Below are 22,500 nucleotides of genomic sequence, written 5' to 3'. Positions count from 1 at the left end.
CAGGATGTGGTTCTGCTGACGGGCGCACGGAAAAAATCCGTCTGATCTTTTAAAACTGCCGTCCTCCCGCTCGCCCCGCCCGCCTGCACCGCCCCGCCTGTCCGCCCCCCCCCCCCCCCCCCCCCCCCATCCGCACTGGCCCCCCAACGGTGAAATGAACTTCCCACGCTGGTCAGGCAGGCGGGGTTGCTGTCCGTCAAGCTGAAGCCCCACCCCCTCAGAATGCCTCTGGTCCCCCCTCTCAGCCCCTCTCCTTCACTCTCTCACCTTTCCTACGGCCTCTTATGATTTTCTGCTTTCATGTTTTTGTTCTTATGGGTTGTTATAGATGGACTCTGCTTGTATTTAGGGCTCGTTTCTTGGTTTGCATTGGCAGCTAAAGTCCCCTCTGCCTACCCACTTACTGGATTTGCATTAATATTTGATCTATTTGGCAGACATTCTTATCCGGTGTGACACACACAGCTTGTTTTCTTTCACTTAAAATCCGTTTATTCAGCCGGACGGCTCTGGTTACGTCCCGTACTCCCCCACCTGGGATTCGAACCTGCAACCTCACAGTTGCAAGCTACACCGCAGCCCTGTTACTGCTAGATCACCCCCCTCCCTCACTGGTGTCAACGCTGCTCTATTTACAACTACTGTGGAAGCCTCTGAATAGAACAGTAGTTCTGTCTTAGTCTTAAGAATTTTTTTTATTTTTTATTTTTTTGACTTGAAGTGTCAAAAATCTGTTAGAACAGAGCACCTGTGTTAACCTGTCCACCTGCTTCTTCTGAAACAGTTCTTAAACGTGTCAGAGAGAGCAGGGAGGGAGGGAGGGAGGGAGGGAGAAGGAGAGAGAGAAAGAGAAAGAGAGAAAGGCAAAGAGGAGGAGGGGTCAAACTAATCTCCTGACTACTGAGCAGCTGAAGAGGTGCCCAGAGCGGGCCCTGCCGTCTGATAGGCCCGGCTGACGTGACCTCTGACCCCGGGCTGAATATACATTATCAGCAGGCCATGCCTATGGGCCATGCAAACACATTTGTACAAGTTTTTGTCGATTAACTAATTCAGAAGTGAGCTTCATTACTCTCCCTTAATTAAGATAGCAATGCAAATTCCTTCATTAATGGTGACAGAGACAGCTCCTCCGGCGTTCCGCGGGGACCAGATTATATGCAGGCCCCGTAGAGCGGGGATGTGAGGTGTCACCGGATATTCAAATGGCACGCTTGTTTAATTGCGCTAAATGTTGCGTGTCCGGCTAGGTAGAGGAGTTTGGAAGGCTGGCGGGGTGGGGGGAGGGGGGAGAGGAGAGGAGAGGGGGGGGGGGGGGGGGCACTCAGGTTGAAGGGCTGAGATCCTCCCCCCAGGCAGCTGTGCGCCGGTCCCCCCCCCCCACTCCACCCCCTCCCCGGGGGCGTCCGCGGGACCATGTTGTTGGACCCTTGTCTTTTATGGCGGCGGCGGTAAACATGACAGGCTGTTTGGCCGCCATCTGTTTAAAATGGCCGCCGCATGGCGCGCAGAGCGATGAACTTGAGATTCCGTTTGGCGTCTGTCTCCGCGGTAACAGTCTCGTCACGCCGATCTCCGCAGGTGCAGCTTGATGGGAAAAGCGTGGACGTGTCCAGCGACTGGAACCTGGCGTCTGCTGTACTGCCCGTCACCGTCAACGGCACCCAGAGGACCGTGCAGGTACACGCGCGCACACACTGTACGCACACACACACACTGTACACACTATACACACACACACGCGCACGCACACACACTGTACGCACTGTACACACACACACACACGCGCACGCACACACACTGTACGCACTATACGCACACACACACACACTGTACGCACACACTGTACACACTATACGCACACAGACACGCACACACTGTACGCACACACACATACAGTATACACTATACGCAAACTATACACACACGCACACACACACGTACACTACACACTATACACACACACTGTACGCACACAGACACGCACACACTGTACACACTATACGCACACAGACACGCACACACTGTACGCACACACACATACAGTATACACTATACGCAAACTATACACACACACACACACAAGCACACACTGTACACACTATACGCACACACACACACACTGTACGCACACAGACACGCACACACTGTACACACTGTACACACTATACGCACACAGACACGCACACAGACACACACACACTGTACGCACACACACGCACACAGACACACACACACTGTACGCACACACACATACAGTATACACTATACGCAAACTATACACACACGCACTCATACACGTACAGTACACACTATACACACACACTGTACGCACACACATGCACACACACACTGTACACATGCACACACTACGCACACACACTGTACACACACTCACACTGTACATATGCACACGCACACACTGTACGCACACACTACACACACGCGCGCGCACACACACTGTACACACTATACGCGCACCCACACACACACACACTGTACGCACACAATACACACACACACTATACGCACACACACACACACTATATAGAAATACACACACATACACGCGTGCACGCACACACTGTACACACACTACACACGCACACACACACTATACGCGCGGGCATACACACTACGCACACACACACTGTACGCATACTATACGCACACACAAATGCACATACACACACACACTCACTCATATTTGCAAGCATTCATTAGGCTGGTATTGTTCAAAACAAAACATACTTGGTATGACCAAGGAATGCCGTCAGCCATGATTTGAGTGTCTTGTTTATTTTCTAGCTTTCTTCTTTTTATTTTTTAAATTAAAAAAACTATTTCGATGTTACTCATCACTGAAAAGGGGGGGGAAACGCTCTCTGTCTCGGGACGGACGATCCGCTCTGGGTTTCGCCGAGTCGCGATCGCGCGGCTTTGGCGACAGTGTGCCGGCGTCTCTGCTCTTCCCGCCCGTCCGGTAAAAATCTGCCGCTGAACTCCGCCGGCCACCGAACCACCGCCGCGGCGGCTGACCGACCAATCGCTAGCCGCCGCGGCTCTGCGCTGAATAGGTCATCGGTGCCCAACTAGGTGGAACTAATTTGGCGCAGAATGGCGGGAAGATTGGGCGCAGGGTCGCAGGAAGGGCCTGAGCGTGTAATGAGAGGCGCTTGATTGCTGTTAAGTGGGGGGGGGGGGGGGTATGTCGGACCCGGACTACCGGGCACAGGGGCCGTGGTACGGTGCGGTTAGACCCAATCTGTGTGCTTCTACAGGGGCTGGAAATCCTGTCTTACCGCTTTACTTTCTGAACAAAAGCTCAATATTTATATTCATGCTGAAATTATTTATTACCTCTGTTTTTACATTTTAAAAAGTGGTGGTAATTATAGGGTGTTTGTACTTTTGGAAGGCGTGTAGTGTTCAGCTGTGTTTTCATCTGTAAATCTGGTGAATTGGCTTTTACTGTAAAGGAGCTACCTGGTAATATCTCAGTATTTATTCTGTTGTTTTTCAGTTTGCTTCTGTTTTATTTATTCCAGACATGTTGGGTTTTTAAACATTTCTTTTTTCTTATTTGAAGGAGTGAGGTGCGCACACGTACCGCTCCTTAGCATTGTTTTATTTTATTTGAGTTAGATTTTTTTATTTAAGTTTTGAACAGTTTCACTGTCCTCCGGTGAGCAGTTCAGGTGGATTGTGGGTCGTATAATACCTTTGGTCTCATGCTAATCCACGTGCTTATCACACCTGAAAAAATGTTTTTTTTTAAAACCCCAGTCCCGCAACACCAGGCTCTTGTTCTTTGTACTCGCAGAAGAGTTTTCCGTATTTTTCTGTCATCGCCGCTCTGCTGGGAGGGAGACTGCAGTTGTTGGGCTCTAATTAAGCAGTGCCTCTGCCTGCAGAAGGCGGTGCCATATGGTGCTTGTCTCCTGCTCCACCGGTAGAAAGTCCGTCACAAAGGAGAGGCTTTGGGGGGCTGCCGCGCCCCTCTCCAGCGCGCGCCGTGATGTGAAAGAGACGTTTCGCTATAAACCATGTGCTCCCCTTCGCTTTCTGTGGATGGGGCAGAATATATAGATCAGAAAGGTTCGGCTGTTTAAATAATGTTATCACCGTTAAACACGGCGATTTAAATCCGTTAAAACATTTAATCTCACACACACACACGCACACAAACACACACACACTCACACCAAAACATACACGCACACACACAAAAACACACACACACACGCGCACATAAACACACACACACTCAGACCAAAACATACACGCACACACACAAAAACACACACACACACACACACATACGTGCGCGTGTGCACACACACAAATACAAATGCGCACACATAGACAAACACGCACGCACACATTGTGGATGATGCCAGGGAATAGTTTCTGCATGTAGATGGGGGGTATTTATTTCTGATTGGTGGTGGAACACTGAGGCTCTGAGGGAGAGACCCGGCGGCCGGTCGCTCTGTTGAGTAATCCGCTGTGTCAGAGACTCGCGGATCAGTCTCTGTACCGCGCGCGGAAACCTTACGCGGCTGTTTACTGCGCTGACGGTGGTTAGAGGTCGTTTCGCCTCCGCCCGAATCGCCTCAGATGATACGCGAAGCCGCCCAGGGCTGGCGGGCTGCTTGTGACTCAGTGGAGTCGATTGGGATGTGATCTGCCTCCTCAAGCAGACACAGAAGCCACTCCAGCCTGCGTTCAGCGAGCGCCCGGGAGCGGATCAAACAGCGCTCGCTCGCTCGCTCGCTCGCCCGCGCGCGGTAAGGAGGGCCGTCGCCCTATCAGACGAGCCCCAGTCCAGGCCGGGGAGAGATTAAAGGAGGCCTTGAAGACCAGGGTGAAGAAAAAAACGCCAAGTTGTACCCACGCTTCTTCCTCCAGTCGATAGCTGACCTGTGCTTCTTACGGGCTATCGGAAGTAAAAGTCTACCGAGGGCCTCTTCTGATTGGCAGCGGGCTGTCAGAGACCGTAGGAGTAACCCTGACAGCCCAGAGACGAAAGCAGGAACTGCCCGAGGAGGATCTCTTTTAAAGGGGGGGCGGGGGGGGGGGGGCCTCTGGCGTCTAAACGCTGTCGACTCAAAGGAGGACCGGTCGTTAAGCACCTTTTTTAATTTTTTTTTTTCCGGTGCGGAAATGTAAATGTCAGGCGTGTTTTGTGGCGACCGTTTCCAGCGGCGACGGCGGCGGGCCGCTAAGCCCGGCGCTGATAAGCCGGAGCCAGGATGCGGCGCGGCTCGCGGCGGCTCGGGGAGCCAATCAGACGGAGCGGGATTTAGAGTGTCCTGCTCGCCGCGTTCCGAGCGGGCGGGAGGGAAGGATCACTGCTCACCGCTCTTAAGTGCTATCTGACACTTCCTGCGGTTACATCACAGCGGCGCGGAGCGTAAAAATTCACGAGCGCCCCCCCCCCCCCCCCCCCCCCCCCCCCCCCTCCACCCACCCTTAACAAACAAACACATTAAATGCTGTCCACATCCTGTCTGTCTTAGTTTCCTTTTATAGACACCTTGTGGAAAATCTGAACGTTTGGTGGTGTTGAGATACAGTCCTTTCCAGTTCAGTGCTGTAAATAAAGGCAAAAATGTATGTACTTAGCTGCTTAATGTTTGATGTCTGTTATTGAGAATATGTAACTCACAGGGTTTATAGATGTTTAATGTTTGTCTGTTACATTTTTTGTGCTTTTAAACGAGAATATGCAACACACAGGTACCTGCTGCAATAAGAGTACATCTACAGAAAGATTGAATGGAATGTTTATTTATTTATTTTATTATGAAGCATGTGGTGCTCCATTGACCCGCTGTGGGCGGGTCCAGCTCATGAATATTCAGAGGGGTGAGCTGACCCACACACAGTACCCTTCCAGGCTGAGCCCTTTCACTCTTTTCACTTTGGAGTCCTTCACAAGTTTTTTTTGGGGCGGAGCCAGGAGTTTTGTGGGTGGGGCTTGGGGCGGAGCCAGGAGCGGTGGTTACCGAATGTGCAGCGACGTTCCCCGGTCGCTCGCGTTCTGCAGAACGAGCGCCCCCCCCATCCTCTCCCCCACCCCCACCCCCACCCCCGCTCTGCTGCTCCTCCCCATCTTTACCGCGGCAGAGGGCTTAAAAGATTTATGTCACAGCGACGAAATCTCGGGGTCCCCGCGCTCCACTTGCTCGGGGATGCGGTCCAGAGGCCTCGTTTTGGCGGACTTAACCGCTAATACGGGAGTACCCCCCCCCACCCACCCACCCCCCAGGAGTACTGTTCTGTGGGGCCTCCCCTCCCCTCAGTCCAGGCCCGGTCCGGACCGTGTTCTGGCGCCTGACGCACGCAGACCTGTCCCCCCCCCCCCCCCCGTCTCTGTTCCGCTCCCTCGGTCTCCGGCCCGCGTGTGGTTTCCGTGGTTTCCGTTAGCGGAAGCCAAACCGCCAATGAAAACGCCCTGGTGTTGATTCTGAGGGCTGTGATTGGCTAATTACTGCCGTTTAAGGGAGTTCCCTTGTGAGTTGAAAAATGTAAGTCAGATGTATTAAGAAGTGTTGAAAAACTGTTCCCAATCAGGTCATTAAATTTTGGCTTGTCAGCAAAGTAAATACAAACATTTTCATATTCCATATTTTTCAGGTGTTACTGTAAAGGTTTAAAATGAATTCGATCAGAAAAGTACTACATTGTAGATTTTTTAAAAATGTATAATTTGTATTATTATAGAGTTCCTGTGAAATCAATAGGTTCTAATAAATGTCTTACTATAAATAGATTATTTTCGTTGTATTTTATTAATATATTTTATGGATTCTGGTGCCTTTCATATGTGTTTTTTGTTTTTCTTAATGAAGTAGTTGATAGCTCTCTTTATTATTCATTGATACATATTTATTGTGTTTTTGTTGTTGTTTTTTCAGTGCCTTTCCCGAAATGCCGGTGGGGAGCTCAACCTGCAGTATCTGGGGACAGTGGTGAGTGTCTCGTCTCATTTTAAATAGATCTTTATTCTGTGTTTTTTATGTTATCACAGGAAGTGATTAATAAAACACTGAGCACAGGCTGGGCTCTTTTGCTCAAAATGTGGATTTGAGTATTTGAGTGTGATTTAGGTGATGGAAAGGTGTGACCTTATTCGGGCTCGCGTGCGAGGTCCACTGTGGAGGAGAGGTGCGTTGCGTGCTTATGAATTTGAGATGGATTAACGGTGCGCTTCAGAGTGGAGTGGAGAACAATGACGGTTGTGCGGGAGGACCTGGCGTGGAGTTGCTCTGTCTGAGCGCGGTTGTGTGCTGGAAGAGGGGGCGGGGCTTCCTCCTGAAAGGGTGGGGTCAGCGGGTCGTGGGCGGGCTGCCAGCGCGATCCTCCCTTCCGCCCCCCCGCTGTGGCGGATTGATCTGGAACCGCGCAGCTGGAGGGGGGGGGGGGGGGGGGGGGCGTGGGGGGAGGGGGGCAGTGCTGGAGGGGGGGGGGGGCGGGGGGGGAGGGGGGCAGTGCGGGAGGGGGGGCGCGGTGAAACCTTCAGAACACGCCTGCAATCGCCGTCTGCCGCGATCGCCCCGGCAACCCAGAGCTCTTCAAAGCCGCTCGGACGCGCAGGTTGAATGGAGGGGGGGAGGGGGGCCTGGGTGGACCGTAAGGGGGTGTATGTCTTACAGGTGTATACGTCTCTGTTACCCCTCTCATCTTCTCCTGCCCCCTCTCTGGCCTGCCAATCTCTCTCTCCTTCTCTCCCTCGTTCACCGCCCCCCTCTCTGGCCCCCTCTCTCCCCCTCTCCCCCTCTCCCTCGCCCGCTCGCTCTGATGCCAGGACCGCGCCCGTCCTTGTGCGGGCCAGCCTCCCCCGCCTGGCACGTTTCCACGGCGATGGGCTCTCGGCGGCGCGGCTCTGCGTTAGCGGCGGCTCTGGTGACCTGGCTGTCAGAGCGGCTCCTCCGGCCCGGCTGGGGGGGGAGGGGCGGGGTGGGGGGGTGAGCGCGGGCGGGGGCTGTCTGTCAGCACGCGGGGCGGGGGGGTGGGGGGGGACAGGCGGAAACGGCGGCTGGGTTGCCTCTTCCTGACCGCGCAGACGGGCGAGCTCAGCGGTCCCGTCGCCCGGGTTCGAGGGGCGGATGGAGGGGTTAGCCGGCCCGTCTGACAGCGGGGGCGCGGGGAGGCACGGGGAGGCTGGCCCGGCTCGGAGCGGGACGCAGCGCTGCTACCCTAACCCTAACCCTCCCCTCCCCGGCTGAAGGACACGGAGCCGCACACAGCCCACCCCGGCAACAGGGCTGGGAGTTCAGCCTCCTCGCGGGGCGAGCAGGAGGAGGGGGAGCGGGGGGAGCGGGAGGAGTGGGAGGAGCCGTTTAATTAGGGTGCATAAGTAAGGGAAGGAGACACGCTGCTCTTTTTTTGTGTGCGTATTTAGTCTAAGCCTCTGACGTTGCTTAAGACTGTTTAGGTCGTGCGTGTGCGTGCGTGTGGTTGTGCGTGTGTATGTGTATGCGTGCGTGCGTGCGTGTGTGTGCGTGTGTGTGTACGTGTGTGCGTGCGTGTGGTTGTGCGTGTGTGTGTACGTGTGTGCGTGTGCACGTGCGTGTGCATGTGCGTGTGCGTGCGTGTGTGTGTGCGTGTGCGTGTGCATGCGTGTGGTTGTGAGTGTGTATGTGCGTGCGTGTGCGTGTGTATGCGTGCGTGTGCGTGTGTGTGTGCGTGTGTGTGTGCGTGTGGTTGTGTGCGTGCGTGTGCGTGTGCGTGTGTGTGTGTGTGTGCACTCGTGTGTGTTCCTGTCAGGTTTGGAAGGCTGCAGACTCTCTCCTCAGTGCTGGAATAACAGGCGTTCCTCAGAGGGGAAGTGCAGGCCCAGAATGTGCCTTTGGGAGGCTCCTGGGACGTCCCGCGGAATTCGGACACAAAATTCCCTTGATGTTCCAGATTTTCTTGGCACTTTTTAAAAAGAAACTTCCTGTGGAGGAAGCCTATTTGAAGCGTTTTATATTTGGGTAAAAAAATACTTTTTAGGACTTTTTAGACATTTTAGGACATTTCTGGCGTCTCCTCTAAGATTCTGTCATTTTTAAACCATACATTTTCCCGATAAGATCTTAGTGTTGTAATAATCCTTATGGTATTTTTTTTATTTATCAAGGTAATAATAATTATATACATTATTTTTGTACAGTACTTTATCAATTTTGAAAAGTGTAAATGGTGGTAATCGATTTCTTTCAACTTCTGATATTTCTGTATTAGAACAGAACAGTTTAGTTGCCCTGTGCTTTTATACAATTGTTGAAGAATTTAGTTGAACAATACAAGTGGGATCTGAAGATTTTGTTGGTACACGTTGTTCAAAATTGTGAAACGGTCCTGGTATGGCAGATCCTCTTCAGCTCTGAGTTTTCAGAAAGGTCGGCAGCACTGTAAGAAAAGTCAGTTAATCTTTGACCACCAGAGCTGAATGCATCACTGTCAACTGTATGGTTCAAGAATAAAATATTTAGTATTCCAAAAAAATGGACCTGTTCCTGGTACAGAATACATGTACATCTTGTGCTGGTCGCTTGATGCTACCAAACGTTTTCTCTTTGAATTTCGGCCTGCGAAAAGTGAAATGAAAGGCCTTTATTTCTGGAATTACAAACCAGAAATTCACAAATAAAAGTTAAGCCAACTAAGAGAGATCCCTGGCAGATTGTCTGTTTCTGTTTAATTTCCCCCTCATTCGGCATGATTCTGAATCGTTTATGCAAAAATATGACATTGCTTCGAAGGAAAATACCGGAAAGCAGCATTGTCTGGAGCCTTACCTTCGACCCCAATTATGGTCCTGGGAGTTTTGAATTGTAGATCGGCTGAAGTGAAATTTACTTTCCGCAAGCCGTGTATTAATATGCATTCTTGACGATGCAGATTAAACAGGATTCCGCTTTAATGTGCTGTTTATTTTGACCCTCGATGCACCCGCCCAATCAAATTTGCGGGAAAAGCACTTAGCCTATGGTAGGGATTAATGACAACCATCTAAAACAATTTGGAACTCAATCAGTTGAACCGAGCGGGGCGAATTTAATATGATAATTTATCTGCCGGCGTTGCGCCCTCCGCCTGGCGGGAGGGGCATGCTAATGGGCGACCCTCACCTGACGGCTGAGTGGCTGCTGCGCTGATGGATGTGCCGACTCCATTAAGGAACTTTTGGGAGAACTTCGGAGTTTGCAGGGAGCGGTCTCCCCAAAAGATCGAAGAAGGGTGGGGGGGGGGGGTCGGATCCCATACCGGGATACGTTTTTCCGAAGCTGCGCCCATTTCCATAATCCGAACGGTTTTTTTCCCGTCGGCATGACAGCGAGACGCACATAGGAGTCTCTAACGATATCAGATGGAGTTTTTTTTTTTGCGGAGAGGACGGGAGGTTTTTTTTTTGTTTTAACGCAGCGGAAGGCCTCCCCGTGGGGCTGTTATTCCCGCTATAGAACAGCAGTCACGCAGTCGCTACAGCGGTTCCTTAATTGATTCGTTTAATTAGCGGGAGACGGAGGCGGCGCGGCGTCCTGTCACGGCGGTATCCGGGGGGGTCCCGCGCGGTCCGCGCCGCCTGCCACTTTACCCCGGCCCCGCCGCTCGTCACGCTCCCCTTAAACCCTAATCATATGCAAATGGAAACCGCAGAACCCTTCACAAGCTGACCAATGTGTAACCATTCGCCTTTTTTTTTTTCTTCTTTTTTTCGGATAGACACAAAAAGTGGGATGGGTGGGGTGGGCGTGGGGGGAGTAGGGGTGGGGAAGCGTGCAGAAGTTTTGGAAAAGTGTGTGTTTGCCTTTGCCCCTCCCCGCCTCTCTTCAACCGCCCCCCCCCCCACCTTCCCCCCAAAAAAAAAAACTTACAAAGCAATTATCGGATGCCTTTGATGGGGGAGTGGCTCGCTCTCTATCCTGATTTGTCACGAGAGCAGGGTGTCAATCAAAGTGGGGGTGGGGGGTGGGGAGGGACTAGAGTTTCCATTTGTTTCTCTTGTGATGCCCCCATCCCTCCCCTCCCCCTACACACATACACACACACACACACACACACCCAGTACCTGCAGTGTGAAAGCAGTGTAAAGACTACGCTGTGGCCGATTACAACTCTCCCGTGTCTGAACAGAAGAGCCGTCGCCGTGGTTTCATTGGAGCGTGACGCCGACCTCAAAGGGCTGCCACAATGAGGGAGAGAGAGGGAGAGAGAGAGAGAGAGAGAGAGAGAGGGAGAGGGAGAGAGACACAGAGAGAGAGGGAGAGAGAGAGAGAGAGAGAGAGAGAGGGGGAGAGAGAGAGAGAGAGAGATAGAGGGAGGGAGGGAGAGAGGGAGGGAGGGAGAGGGAGAGAGGGAGGGAGGGAGAGAGAGAGAGGAGGCGAGAGAGAGAGAGAGAGAGATAGAGGGAGGGAGAGAGGGAGGGAGAGAGAACATAAGATAGAGAGAGAGAGAGACAGAGAGAGAGAGAGAGGGAGAGAGATATACTGAGACAGAGACTGAGAGAGAGAGAGGGAGAGAAAGTCTCTCTAATGCTTTCGAGTCGTCGGTGCGAGAGCAGGTGGCTCAGACCAGAACCGGGCGCCTTCCTAATCCCCAAAGCGTCAAAAAACACCCGCGCCTCGCCGTGGGCGGGGAGGACAGGAGCCGCCGCGGTGGCCTCCGTTTGAGGCCCCCACTTGTAGGCCCCATTCAGCCCCTGGATTAAAGCCCATTGCAGGGATTTCTCACTGTGGATTTTCTCCCATTGATACGAAGGGATCCAGGTCATGTGACCTTTTTTTTTGCGCCTTTTCATGACGAGATGAGTGAGGAGAAGTATCGGAGTGTGTTTCTCGTTCATAAGTTTATCCGATTGACGTTCTGACCTGATTTTGGGGGGGGGGGGGGGCAGTGTTTTCTCTCTGTTCTGGAAGATTCTGGGATCCCACTGGACACATTTTAAATAAAATTATTTCCTTAGCCCCACTCTTTGAATGTTATCGTACCATCACTATATATATATATATATATATATATATATATATTATATATATTCCTATGGTAGTTTATTTAATTGCTCTGATTTTACAATTCCTCTGAAAATCCATACGACATTAGTGCAGTTTTCAGACCATTGTGTGTAAAATACACTATAGTTGTAATTGGGTCGTACGCACGTGTTTTTTTTATGTTTATAAATAGGGCATCATCAAAGTACATAAACTGTGATCTGTTTGTTTGTAGAAACGGAAGCCTCGCGCTTTCCGTTGTGTTGAGTTAATTATCTGTAGGTCTGGATCCCACTGCGAGTTTACCGCCAGACTTATATTCTCCGCGGAGGACAATAATTGGCGCTTTCTCCCCCAGCTGTGTGAAATCGCCAAATTCCAAATCCCAGCTGCGTGCTGTTGTGACCAAACGGAGACGCCTCGCCCGGCGTCCCGGCGCTGTCCGCGCGAGAGTTAATATTTAATGAATAAATTAGTACCCACTGAAGGAGACCGCGACCGTTTAACGTTTCCCCGGCGCTCGTGCCAGTGAAACAAACCGCAGCTCTTTGAAAAGTGCCATCTTTTCAGCGCGCGAATGGGGTTTCACAAAGTAACGTTAATTTCCTGTTTTTTTTGTGGCGTAATTATTTTCCCGATTTAAATCTCAATTCCGAGCAATCTTTTTATCTGATTCTTTTGAAATGACATCGTACTCTGAAGTGAGTTCTGAACAGTGGATTCTCCAGTGCTGTTTAGCCAGCTGATTTAATCAGAGACGTCAAACATTATCATCGATTACTACGCAAATATAAAGCTCGAGAGAGTGGAAAAAAAACATTTTTTATTTGTAAATCTCTCCTAAATCCATATTACGTGATGGCAAATGTACTCGACCCGACATTCCTGCGCTTTTCTTATTGACTTTGGCTCAGCGGTCTTCCTCAGATGAAAGCGCTCTATGCAGAAGTTGTTCCCGTTCATTTTGTTCTGTCTGCCAGGACCTTTTTTTGGGTAGCGCACTAAGCAGGAAGGTCAATACTCTGAAATAACTCGTCAGCATAAAAGGGAGAGTTAAATTTGCTAATGACTTCCTCTGACATATTGATATGGAAGCCAAGGTATTGTTATGCATAATTCTGTTATTGAATTAAAGTCCTGTGCTGAAGTGGGAGGAAGGATAGATCCTTAAAAAAAATTTAAAAAGAATAATAATCGCAATTTGGATTTAAACTGTCCCTTTAGAGATTGTTATGCTCTTTAAGGGTTTCTCCTAAGTGGATAAATTGATTGTCGTTGTCCTTAACAGCTGGAGATATATTATCAAAATGACCTAATGTGACCTTTTACGAATTGTCGTATTTGTGTCTGCACATCTAGGAAATGGTTGTTTTTAGAATTTTTTTTTTTTTTTTTTTTTTTTTTTTTTTTTTTTGCACCTGCGCAATGTAATGCTCTGCCTTTTGTGACTCCTGAATCAGTGACAGGGGCTGTTGCTAATCTTCCCTATTAGTGGGAGTATGAAATTGGATAAATTCAGTTTTGCTCTTCAGTAGAACCACACATTTTAAAAGGAGAAAATGTGGACAGAAGAGGGATTAATGTACGTATCCTGAAGGCGGACAGGAGCGGACAGCCTAGAGAACCAGGTGTGGGCTTCAGTAGGCCCGAAGCACAGCGGTACCCGAGCACCGCTGACGGTAGCAGCATCTGAGTGACTACAGTAGCTGTAGCAGGAGGATTATCAGCACCAGCCTCAGCAGCAGTTAGCATGAGCAGTTAGCGCAAGAAGTTAGCGTGAGCCGTTAGCATGAACAGTTAGCGTGAGAATTTAGCAGTAGCAGCTTCTGTAGCAGTAGCAGTTAGCAGTAGTAGCCTCAGCAGCAGTTAGCATTAGCAGTTCGCTATCCATAGCAATAGCAGTGTCAGTAGCTGTATCAGTTGCTGTTAGCAGTAGCAATTTCAGTAGCAGTTAGCAGTGTTTGTAGTCCTTTGCAGTGTCGATAGCCACTTTAGCAACAGTATCGCTAGCCGATTCTTTTAATCTTTCACAGTGCAGCGATCCTCAGTTTGCTTTTCATTGGATGAGGACAAAGATGTAGGAAACGGCATTGTCCGCGTTAGCGCTCTTGAGCGGTCTTGGCGGTATTGTGTTGGGGCGCTGGGGGGGGGAGCGCTCGGGGGGGGGGGGAGGCGCTGGGGGGGGGCGCTCGGGGGATTTCCTGCTCCGGCCGGCTGACGTGCGGCTCGGCAGGCCTTCCGGAGAACGAGCCCGTTCTCCAGCCCGGGGACGAGCCGCACGCTAAGAATATCGCTCCCTCCCGGGGTCAGAGGTCAACCCTCTCTGGCCGCGGACACTCCTGTGTTTATTGGGACAGGGAGCGCGGTGTGCCCCCCTGCTCTACCTGCAGGATGGGACCCTCTGGTCCTGCAGACGCTCGTAGAAAGCGTGCATTCTTTTTAAAAGCCGTTTCCAGAACCGAAAAAAAGGACGATTAATCTCGATGTTACGATTTTACATGTTACTGTAGTGGATGCATGACATAAATTTTATGAACAAATTTGCTTGGACATGATATGTTACAGAGAGAGCTTAAACTTAATCAGCTGTACCAAGTCTATGCTTCTATTAAAAATCATGTATTTAGTGGTTCATCCAACAGACTTTCACTGCAGTGTATTTTATTGTAGCAGACTGTTTGTGTTTTAAAATCTTGTCCTCGATTCCAGTTTTAGCTTCAGGATATGCATAAAAGTTTTTTAAAAGCCTCTTAATGGTTCTGAGTCGCTAATTGTACACAAAATAAGGTTTTTTACTTTGGGTCTGTGAGAAAACAACAGGGTTTTTTTTCTTACATTAGCTGCATCAGGATCTTGGAAGTTTCTGAACAGATGCTTGATTAGGCCAAATACTACAGAGGAGAATTGGGAGCCGTCCTGATATAATTTATTCCCCCAATGGAGCCTCGCTGTCAGTAATCAGCCAGCGGACGTCCCGCTAAGAGGCATCGCTTGCGACGGGGGGCGCATCGCCTGCAGAAGAGAGGGCCTAACTGCTTTTTAATATTTACGGACGGCGTGTGTAGAGATATTTATAGACCTTAACTGCATGGTGCTCTTCAGCGACGAGCAGAGGTCTGTATGCAGGGCCACTTGTGCACAACTTCCATGTTACTCATTTTGTGTAGTTTTGAAATTAAATGACAGTGTTAAGGGTTAAGTGCCTTACTTCAGCAAGATTGTGAGAAATAGACAGTAGCATCCATTCCTGTAATATCCAGATGAATCTGTAACAATAAAAAAACAAAGCAGGAGAGTGAAAGGGCAGTAATGTGAGTGAATTAGCAGTCCATGTGGAGGCGTACACACTCACGATCTCCTAATGATATTAGAGAGGGCCGAGGACCTCCGTGTGGGTTTAGCGCTGTCCGGGGCGAAGCCCCCCCCCCCGCCCCGCCGCCGTGGGCGTGTTCTAACTCCGTGAGCGTGTGCCGGATCCCGGGGGTGGGGCTCGCGTCCCGGTGAGACCGGGGTCACCCAGCTCAGCTCCCCCATCGCCCACGCGCTCTACGTGATGCAGATCGGATCACAACTCGCCCCCCCCCCCCCCCCCCCCATCTCGCCCCCCCCCAGCTGAACCCCAGGACACGACGGTGGCGTGACAGGCTCCTAACGGGCCTCATCCGTGTGGGGGTCGTCTCTCTCCGGTTCCTGTGAGGCGGCAGACGCGGCTCACGACCCTCTTATTTTATTTATTTTTGTCCGCGCTAAACGTGTCCTCTCTGCAGATACCGTACACGCCCTTACTCAGGGCCATCTCCACACCCCTCACTCGTACCTCTCCATTTTATTCTTTCTTTTCTCTCGTCCTCTTCATGTTTTGTGTTTATAGTTGAGCTGCAGGACAGGAAAACTCACTGCAGTGTAAATCAGTTTTGGGCCTGGCTTTGTTACCACATTGTGTACCTGTGTACACAGTGAAATGAAGAGAAGTTAAAGGATTGTTGTCTGGATGTACCAGGATGAAAACAGGCTAAACGGCCATTTTGCATTCTGCTTGGGGGGTGTTTCAGGAAGCAGGGCTACGGGGTTAGCTGGTAACTACGCTGAGTAAAACCCAGAACAGCTCTTTTTACTTTGGTCCATGTTCAAGATTTAGGAACATGGACTGAAGGGGTTTAAACTATTCAATTCAATTACATTGCATTTGTATAGCACATTTTACAGAGAATTGTCACAAAGACACTTTACAGAGTAGCAAAACAACTTGCTAAATATTTTTTTTTTTAAAAGCTTGCTGAGTATAAATATTGCCTATTACGCTGACATTGCTTTTCTCGCTGGAGATGTTGTCTTCTGAAGATGATACTTCGGTTCTCCTGAAGTTGTTTTTTCTGGCTTGCAGTAGAAGTGGGAATCGCCTTGTGTTTCATCCGTCAGCCCGTCCAGAATGAAAAGGAACGTACCGTACACACACACTCAGTGTGTGCTGTAACTCACACACACACCAGGGGCCTTGTTGTGTTGACCTCCTCCTGAAAGCTGTGGACGGTTGGCGTGTGGTTTTGAGCTGAACTCCGTGTGCAGGTTCAGCCTTCGGTGTCTGGTTGGCGTAGTTTGGATTGGTGGCGTCACAGAATGCGTTCGTTGGGGGGGGGGGGCGGTACGGGGTTGTGTCTTCGAGAAACGGGCGGAGCCGGGGGGGGGGCGGTCGTTCCTCACGAAATTGTGCAGGGTCACCTGCGGTGCGCACACCTGAGTGTCAGTCTGACGCGTACCCCGCCACCTCCCGAATTCCCCCCCCCCCCTCCCCCCACCCCCTCCTCGGCCAAACGCGCTCCCGGGTGTCAGTTTCAACACGAAATGAGAGAAAAAACACAAAAAGAGAAAGAGACGCGTAGAGAGAGGAAACAATCGGTTCACAACAGGACACGCAGGCATGGAGAGCAGCCCTGCCTTCAAAGATTGGGGTGGGGGTGGGGGGGCGAGGGGTGGGGTGGGGGTGGGGGTGGTGGGGGGGAGCGAGGTTCGGGGGCCGGTGCGGTTCAAAGCTCCGGCGTGGCTGCCTCTCAGCCTGTCTTCCTGCCATTCTTGTGGGCCGGTTTGGGGGTTACTATAAGTAGCCCCACATCCTGTCCCCTGTGGTCTCAGGTGGGCCGGCTTTGTTTGTGTAGCTGAGCCCGCCGCCGCTGCTGCTGCTTTAATGGGTTTGGGCTCTTCCAGGAGGCGCGCTGGCAGGCCTGAGTGACTGGGCCCACAGCAGCAGGGCCACACCGGCTGAAACAAGGGGGGGGGGGGGGGGCAGAGGAGGGGGCGGAGTGTTAGGGGGGTTATGGGGTTCGAACTTCAGCAGTCTCAAAAAAAAACTGTGTTCGTAATACTAAAATAATTTTTATTTGTTGTTTCAAATGTCCAGGATAAATGAAGTCTCTCTGGTCTCTTTCTTCCTGAGCTCTTCACAGGTTACTGTTTGTGGATGTTATGTAGGAATTACACGGATGGTGTGTTGGGGGGGAGAGGGGGGCGGGAGGGGAGGGGGGGGGGCGTTGAGTGGGAGTTTAGAGAATATGAGAAGAGGACAATGTAGCCGTTTGACCCACTTGGTTTTGGGTGTCCTAATTGCACCGTACAGGGCCGCTGCAGTCTGTAGGCACAGGTACCTGTACACTGCGAGAGCTAGGGGGTCCAAATTCAGAGTTAGGGGCGTTAGTGTTCTACAGACTCAGGGAGGAAGGGAACCTAAGAGCTTGGAGCGGGTTCAGAGATTAAACACTTTCCCCACGCGGGTAATTAAGTCCCCCTCTGTCTCACGAGCCTTTATTATCTTGCCGTTTAGACTGATGGATGTGAGAGGAGAATTCTTTCCCCCGACAGCCTCCAAGTAGCGAAATAGCGGTAGCTTATTTGCCTAAATCTTTGATTGGGGAAGGGGGGGGCAGGTGCTTTAAACGGGAAAAATAAGATCTTATCGCTGTTGTCGTTTCGTGTTACTTTAAATCCGTAATGTTTCCCTGCAGTTATTGTATTATTATTGTAATTTTTTAAATATTTATTTATTCCCTAACACCCTAACCCTAACCGCCACCCCCCAATTTTCGGCTTTAGCTGGTGCTCGTTGCCGGGGCCTGGCGGGGCCTGAGTGGCACCCGGCCCGTCTCCGCGCCGCTTTGTCTCCTGGGTAATCTGTAGCGCTGTCGCGCCATCCTGCCGCTAAGTCTCTGAATGCGACACATGTTCCATTGTCAGGCCCCTGCCTAATTGTGCGGGGGGACGGGGAAAGCAGCACTTAGTTCAGTAAATCACCTTTGTGGTGTAATTACCTGCCGTTTGTGGTCACCTGTCAGACAGGAACCTACCAGAATGCACCTCTACACCTGCGCCATTGTCCCAAAAAAAGAAAACACCCCTGCCTGGCCACAAGGCCGTCCCGCCCCCCCGACCCCCCCCCGCCCCCCCATCCCGCCCCGTCCCGCCCCGTCCCCTCTCCTCCTTAATTACTTTAAACTTGGGCTGCCTTTCCTGTCCTCCGAACCCCAGGGTGATGCCCCCCCATTAATAACAGCTGCCTGATGATTGCGGAGACAGGGGGTGGGGGGGGGTGGGGAGGGGGGCATGGAAAGTTCTGGAACATCCTGTGCGGGCCGCTGTTTATGCGCTGACCGTGGCCCGTCACCGTGGTAACCGCGCGCGAACCCGAGTCCAGGGAAACGGAGAACCTGCAAACCGCCGTTTTTTTTTTTCTTTCCCGCCGGATCGTTCGGCTGGGCGGTAATCCGGCGGGTTTCTGCGTGCGCCGCGGTGGGCGCCAGTCTCCCGCGCGGGCAATTTCGGCGCCGGTGGGGAAGCCTCGTCTTACCCCCCATCCCATCCCATCCCCCCCCGGCTGCATTCGCCATCGGCCTCCACCCCGGGACCGTTTGGAACCAGAAGCGGAGCGGAAGTCCCAAAAAAAAAAAGGATGATCGTTTTTCAGCTTTTCCGCGGCGGTGGGATGTATGCCCCGGCGATGTATAACATCAGGGCGGTGGAATAATCACACCTGCGAAAAATTCCCACCTTGAATCGTGGAGATAATAAAGCCTTCTAAGAATAGCGTGCGTTTCTTATATCCGCACAGTTGTACCTAGGTTGTAAATGACATGGGCGAAGGTAGCGCCTCGATCAGCTCCGAGCTCCCAAAATGAAGAAAGAAGTGACGTGTGCAGTGAAGTCCCAGGAAGGGTGGCGTTCGTTTTGGAAAGGCAGACAGCTCGCTGTTCAGGCGGCTTATTTGTGGCACGGTGTGTCCTCATTCAGAGACCCGCCTGCCCGGCTTGTTTGCCACCCACGTCCCCCCCGCCCCCCCCCCCCCCCCCCTCCCTCCCCCGTCTCCCCCCTCCCCTCCGCCCCCGCCCCCACCCTGGTCTAATGAGACTGTTGTTGTCCTGTTTCTCGTGTGCTGAAAGAAGCCAGAGACAGGGCAGGTAACCTGCTTCCCCAGGGCCCTGTTTGAGCCCCGATTGGTGTTTTAGTTTTCGGGGACTATGTTTGGCGTGTTCAGGGGGGCGGCGGTTCGAGGGGGGGGGTCGTGTTGTGACATGCCTTTTGTCGCCAAACGGCGTGTCTGGGGTGTGAGCAGGGAGCGCCCAGCTGCCAAGTGGACGAGTGGGCGCGGGGGGGGGGGGGGGGGGGGCGGCGGAGGGGGGCATGTCTAGGTGTTAAGCTGTTCGCTGGTTTGTCACCCACGCTGATGTGTCCTGTGGTGCCACTCCTGGCCTCGTCAGCAAAAACCCCCCACCCCCACCCCTTGCCCCCGCTGGTGTACACACGCTTCCTCGATGTTCCTTTTTTGGGCATCTTGTCCGCCCCCTCCTTTTGTGGAAGAAAATACAGGCCCCCCTCTCCTCGATTTTACCTTATGGAACCAGACCAAACGGTTGGCATACCAGCAAGAAGCTTCTTGAAGGCACGGTAACTGTTACACTTAACTGTTACACCCCTGTACTTAACGTAGGTTTCCCTGGCACCTTGGCAACTGTCTGGAGCAGAAGGGGGTCCAATCTTAGCCGAAATAAGGGCTGGTGCAGGTGCAGGTTTTTTGTTTTAGCTCAGCTCTAAGACACCTGGATTCTGCTTATCAAGGTCTTGTTTGAAGACCACGATTAGTTAATGAGCTGAATCGGGTGTCGTAGTGCTGGGCTAAAGCCAAAACCTGCGTCCACACCAGACATTTTCGGATAAGATTGGACACCCCTGGTCTTGTGTGCTCAGTGGCTGTGCTCCTTGCTGGTCAGTGTGGGTTGGTACCATAGAGTTTTAGCTTCATTATGGAATTTCGATCCATGAGCGTGGTGGTATAACGTGGAACGGCTATTTGCTGTATCAATAAAAATACAATAATATAATTAGTAATAATTATTATTATTTGGTCATTAAGAGTTATGTTGGCTTGTTGGCAAGGATTCCCACTATTAATTTGGGAAGTTTCTTCTCAAATGCCCAACAGACTTCAGAATCGCTGGAATGGTTTCTAGTTGGTTCTGCTTCAGTGATTTGGTAGTGAGTAGCTGGGTTGAATCAAGGTTGTCGTGCTCAACTGGAGAACACACCTGGAGATCTTTTCTCCAGGACCAGGATGTGTGGAGCCTTTTGGGTCTAAAAATAGGGTTTTTGTTTTACTGAATTGATTGTGTTGGCTCAAGGTTGCCATGGTTTCAGATGCCCTGATGGTCATATTGAGGTCATGACCACACACGACCTGGGCTCAGCAGGAGAGTGGTGGGTTTCCTGACCAGAATAACTGGGAAATTGGTACTTCCCTGACCTTCCAGTGCCCTCCAAATGTGTGACTTATGAGTCCCGTGGTGATTCCCCTGATTGGTTTTACGGTGGGACTTCCACCTTCCCTTTTCCCTTCTCCTAATTGTCAGAGAGGGGTGTCCCACACTTTAAATATAGAGTCTGGGAGCCAGGGGTGATGTCATCTTCATGAGCGCGCGTGTGTGTTCCAAGATTGCCGAACTGAGGTGAAAGGTCGCGGTGTCCACCTGATGGGGCAGCCCAGGGTGAAGAAGTTAAACAAACATAAACAGTTGACCGCACTGCATACCACGGTCACGTTGAAATTGGGCCATATTCTGAGCTCAGACTTCAGAAGGAACTTATGAACGAAGGTTAAAGTAGATTGAAGGAAAGTGTGCCTACAACTAAAACTGAACATGTTTTATTTCCCTTTGCTTTAATGTCCTGAGTGTCATTAAATGGGGGAGGACCACTGTAGGCTCAGTCGCTTTTGAAAACCCCTTTATTTGCCCGTTCTTGATGGGGGGGGGGCTGTGTATGAAAAGAGCTGTAATTCCTACACGGATCACCTGATGAATGCCCTCAAATTAAAAATGGCAGTCTGCACTTTAACCTCACATTCATCGTGTTCATTGATTTAGTTCAAATCCAGTGGGCTAGATTACAGAGCAAAAACAACAGAACTTGTGTCACTGCTCCAGAAACTTTTTTCCTCTCCTTGATTTGGTCCCTCATAAAATATCAAACAAATGACATGGAATTAAAGTGCAGATTCACAGCTTTTATTAAAATATATTTTTAATGCTGTAGAAATTACAGCACTTCCTATACCCCCCCCCCCCCCCATTTGCAGGGCACCATAATGTTTGGGACTTCACAGGTGTTTCTGATTAGTCAGGTGTGTTCAGTTGCTCCCTGTTCAGTGCAGGTATAAGAGAGCTTTCAGTACTTGATTATAGGCGTTTGATTCCCTCTGGAGTTACTGGCATTTGTCAACACGAGGACCAGAGTTTGCCAGTGAAAGTCAAGGAAGTCATTATGAGGCTGAGAAATAATTGTATTTTTTTAAGAACAGCCGGAGACATAGGCCAACGTCAGGCTTACCAAAATCAGCTGTTTGGAACATCATTAAGAAGAGAGTACAGGTGAGCCGAGTAATCACACAGACCTCTACAGTTCATGATCGAAGAATTCTCACTATAATGAATATAACCTCCCGACCCCTGTCCGAGAGATCGGACACTCTTCAGGAGGCAAGCGTAGACGTGTCTGCGACTACTGTCTGCAGAAGACTTCACAAACAGAACTACAGACGTTACTCTGCGAGATGCAAGCCACTAGCTGTAAAAACAGGATGGCCAGGTTACAGTTTGCTAAGGAGTACCAAAAAGAGTCTAAAAGAGTTCAGAACACATATGCACACACTCACACACAGATGCACGCACGCACGCAGACACACACACATGGTCTCACACACACTCCACACACACACTCACATTCACACAGACACGCACACACACACTCTCATTTGACTTCCTCCCCGGTCATTGCTGCTGTAAATGAGCTTTCCAGAACTTTCCAGTAAGTATTTAATTTTCTGAACTTTTAATGCGAAAAGTGGACTTTGTATTTTGCACTGGATTGGAGTGTCTTTCCAGCGTACTGCCTGCTGGTACCAGGATACGGTAGATCTAAATTTAATTGTAATCCTTTTTTTTGGTGGTGGAGTAGGGGGTATGAGGTGTGCTGGCAG

The 22,500-nt window shown here is 50.9% G+C and overlaps 1 protein-coding gene across 1 annotated transcript in view; it reads left to right on the top strand.

The window, feature by feature from the left end:
* Window positions 1-22,500, top strand: part of pcca (propionyl-CoA carboxylase subunit alpha) — a 144,010-nt gene that overhangs the window by 98,533 nt on the left and 22,977 nt on the right. Inside the window, exons 20-21 of the mRNA XM_035393271.1 lie at window positions 1,582-1,680; window positions 6,924-6,977. Coding sequence (XP_035249162.1) covers window positions 1,582-1,680; window positions 6,924-6,977 — 153 coding nt within the window. The remainder of the gene's footprint in view (window positions 1-1,581; window positions 1,681-6,923; window positions 6,978-22,500) is intronic.

The sequence above is a fragment of the Anguilla anguilla genome, chromosome 15, assembly GCF_013347855.1.
Source record: "Anguilla anguilla isolate fAngAng1 chromosome 15, fAngAng1.pri, whole genome shotgun sequence".
Taxonomy (NCBI): domain Eukaryota; kingdom Metazoa; phylum Chordata; class Actinopteri; order Anguilliformes; family Anguillidae; genus Anguilla; species Anguilla anguilla.
This window is presented reverse-complemented; position numbering and strand designations above follow the sequence as displayed.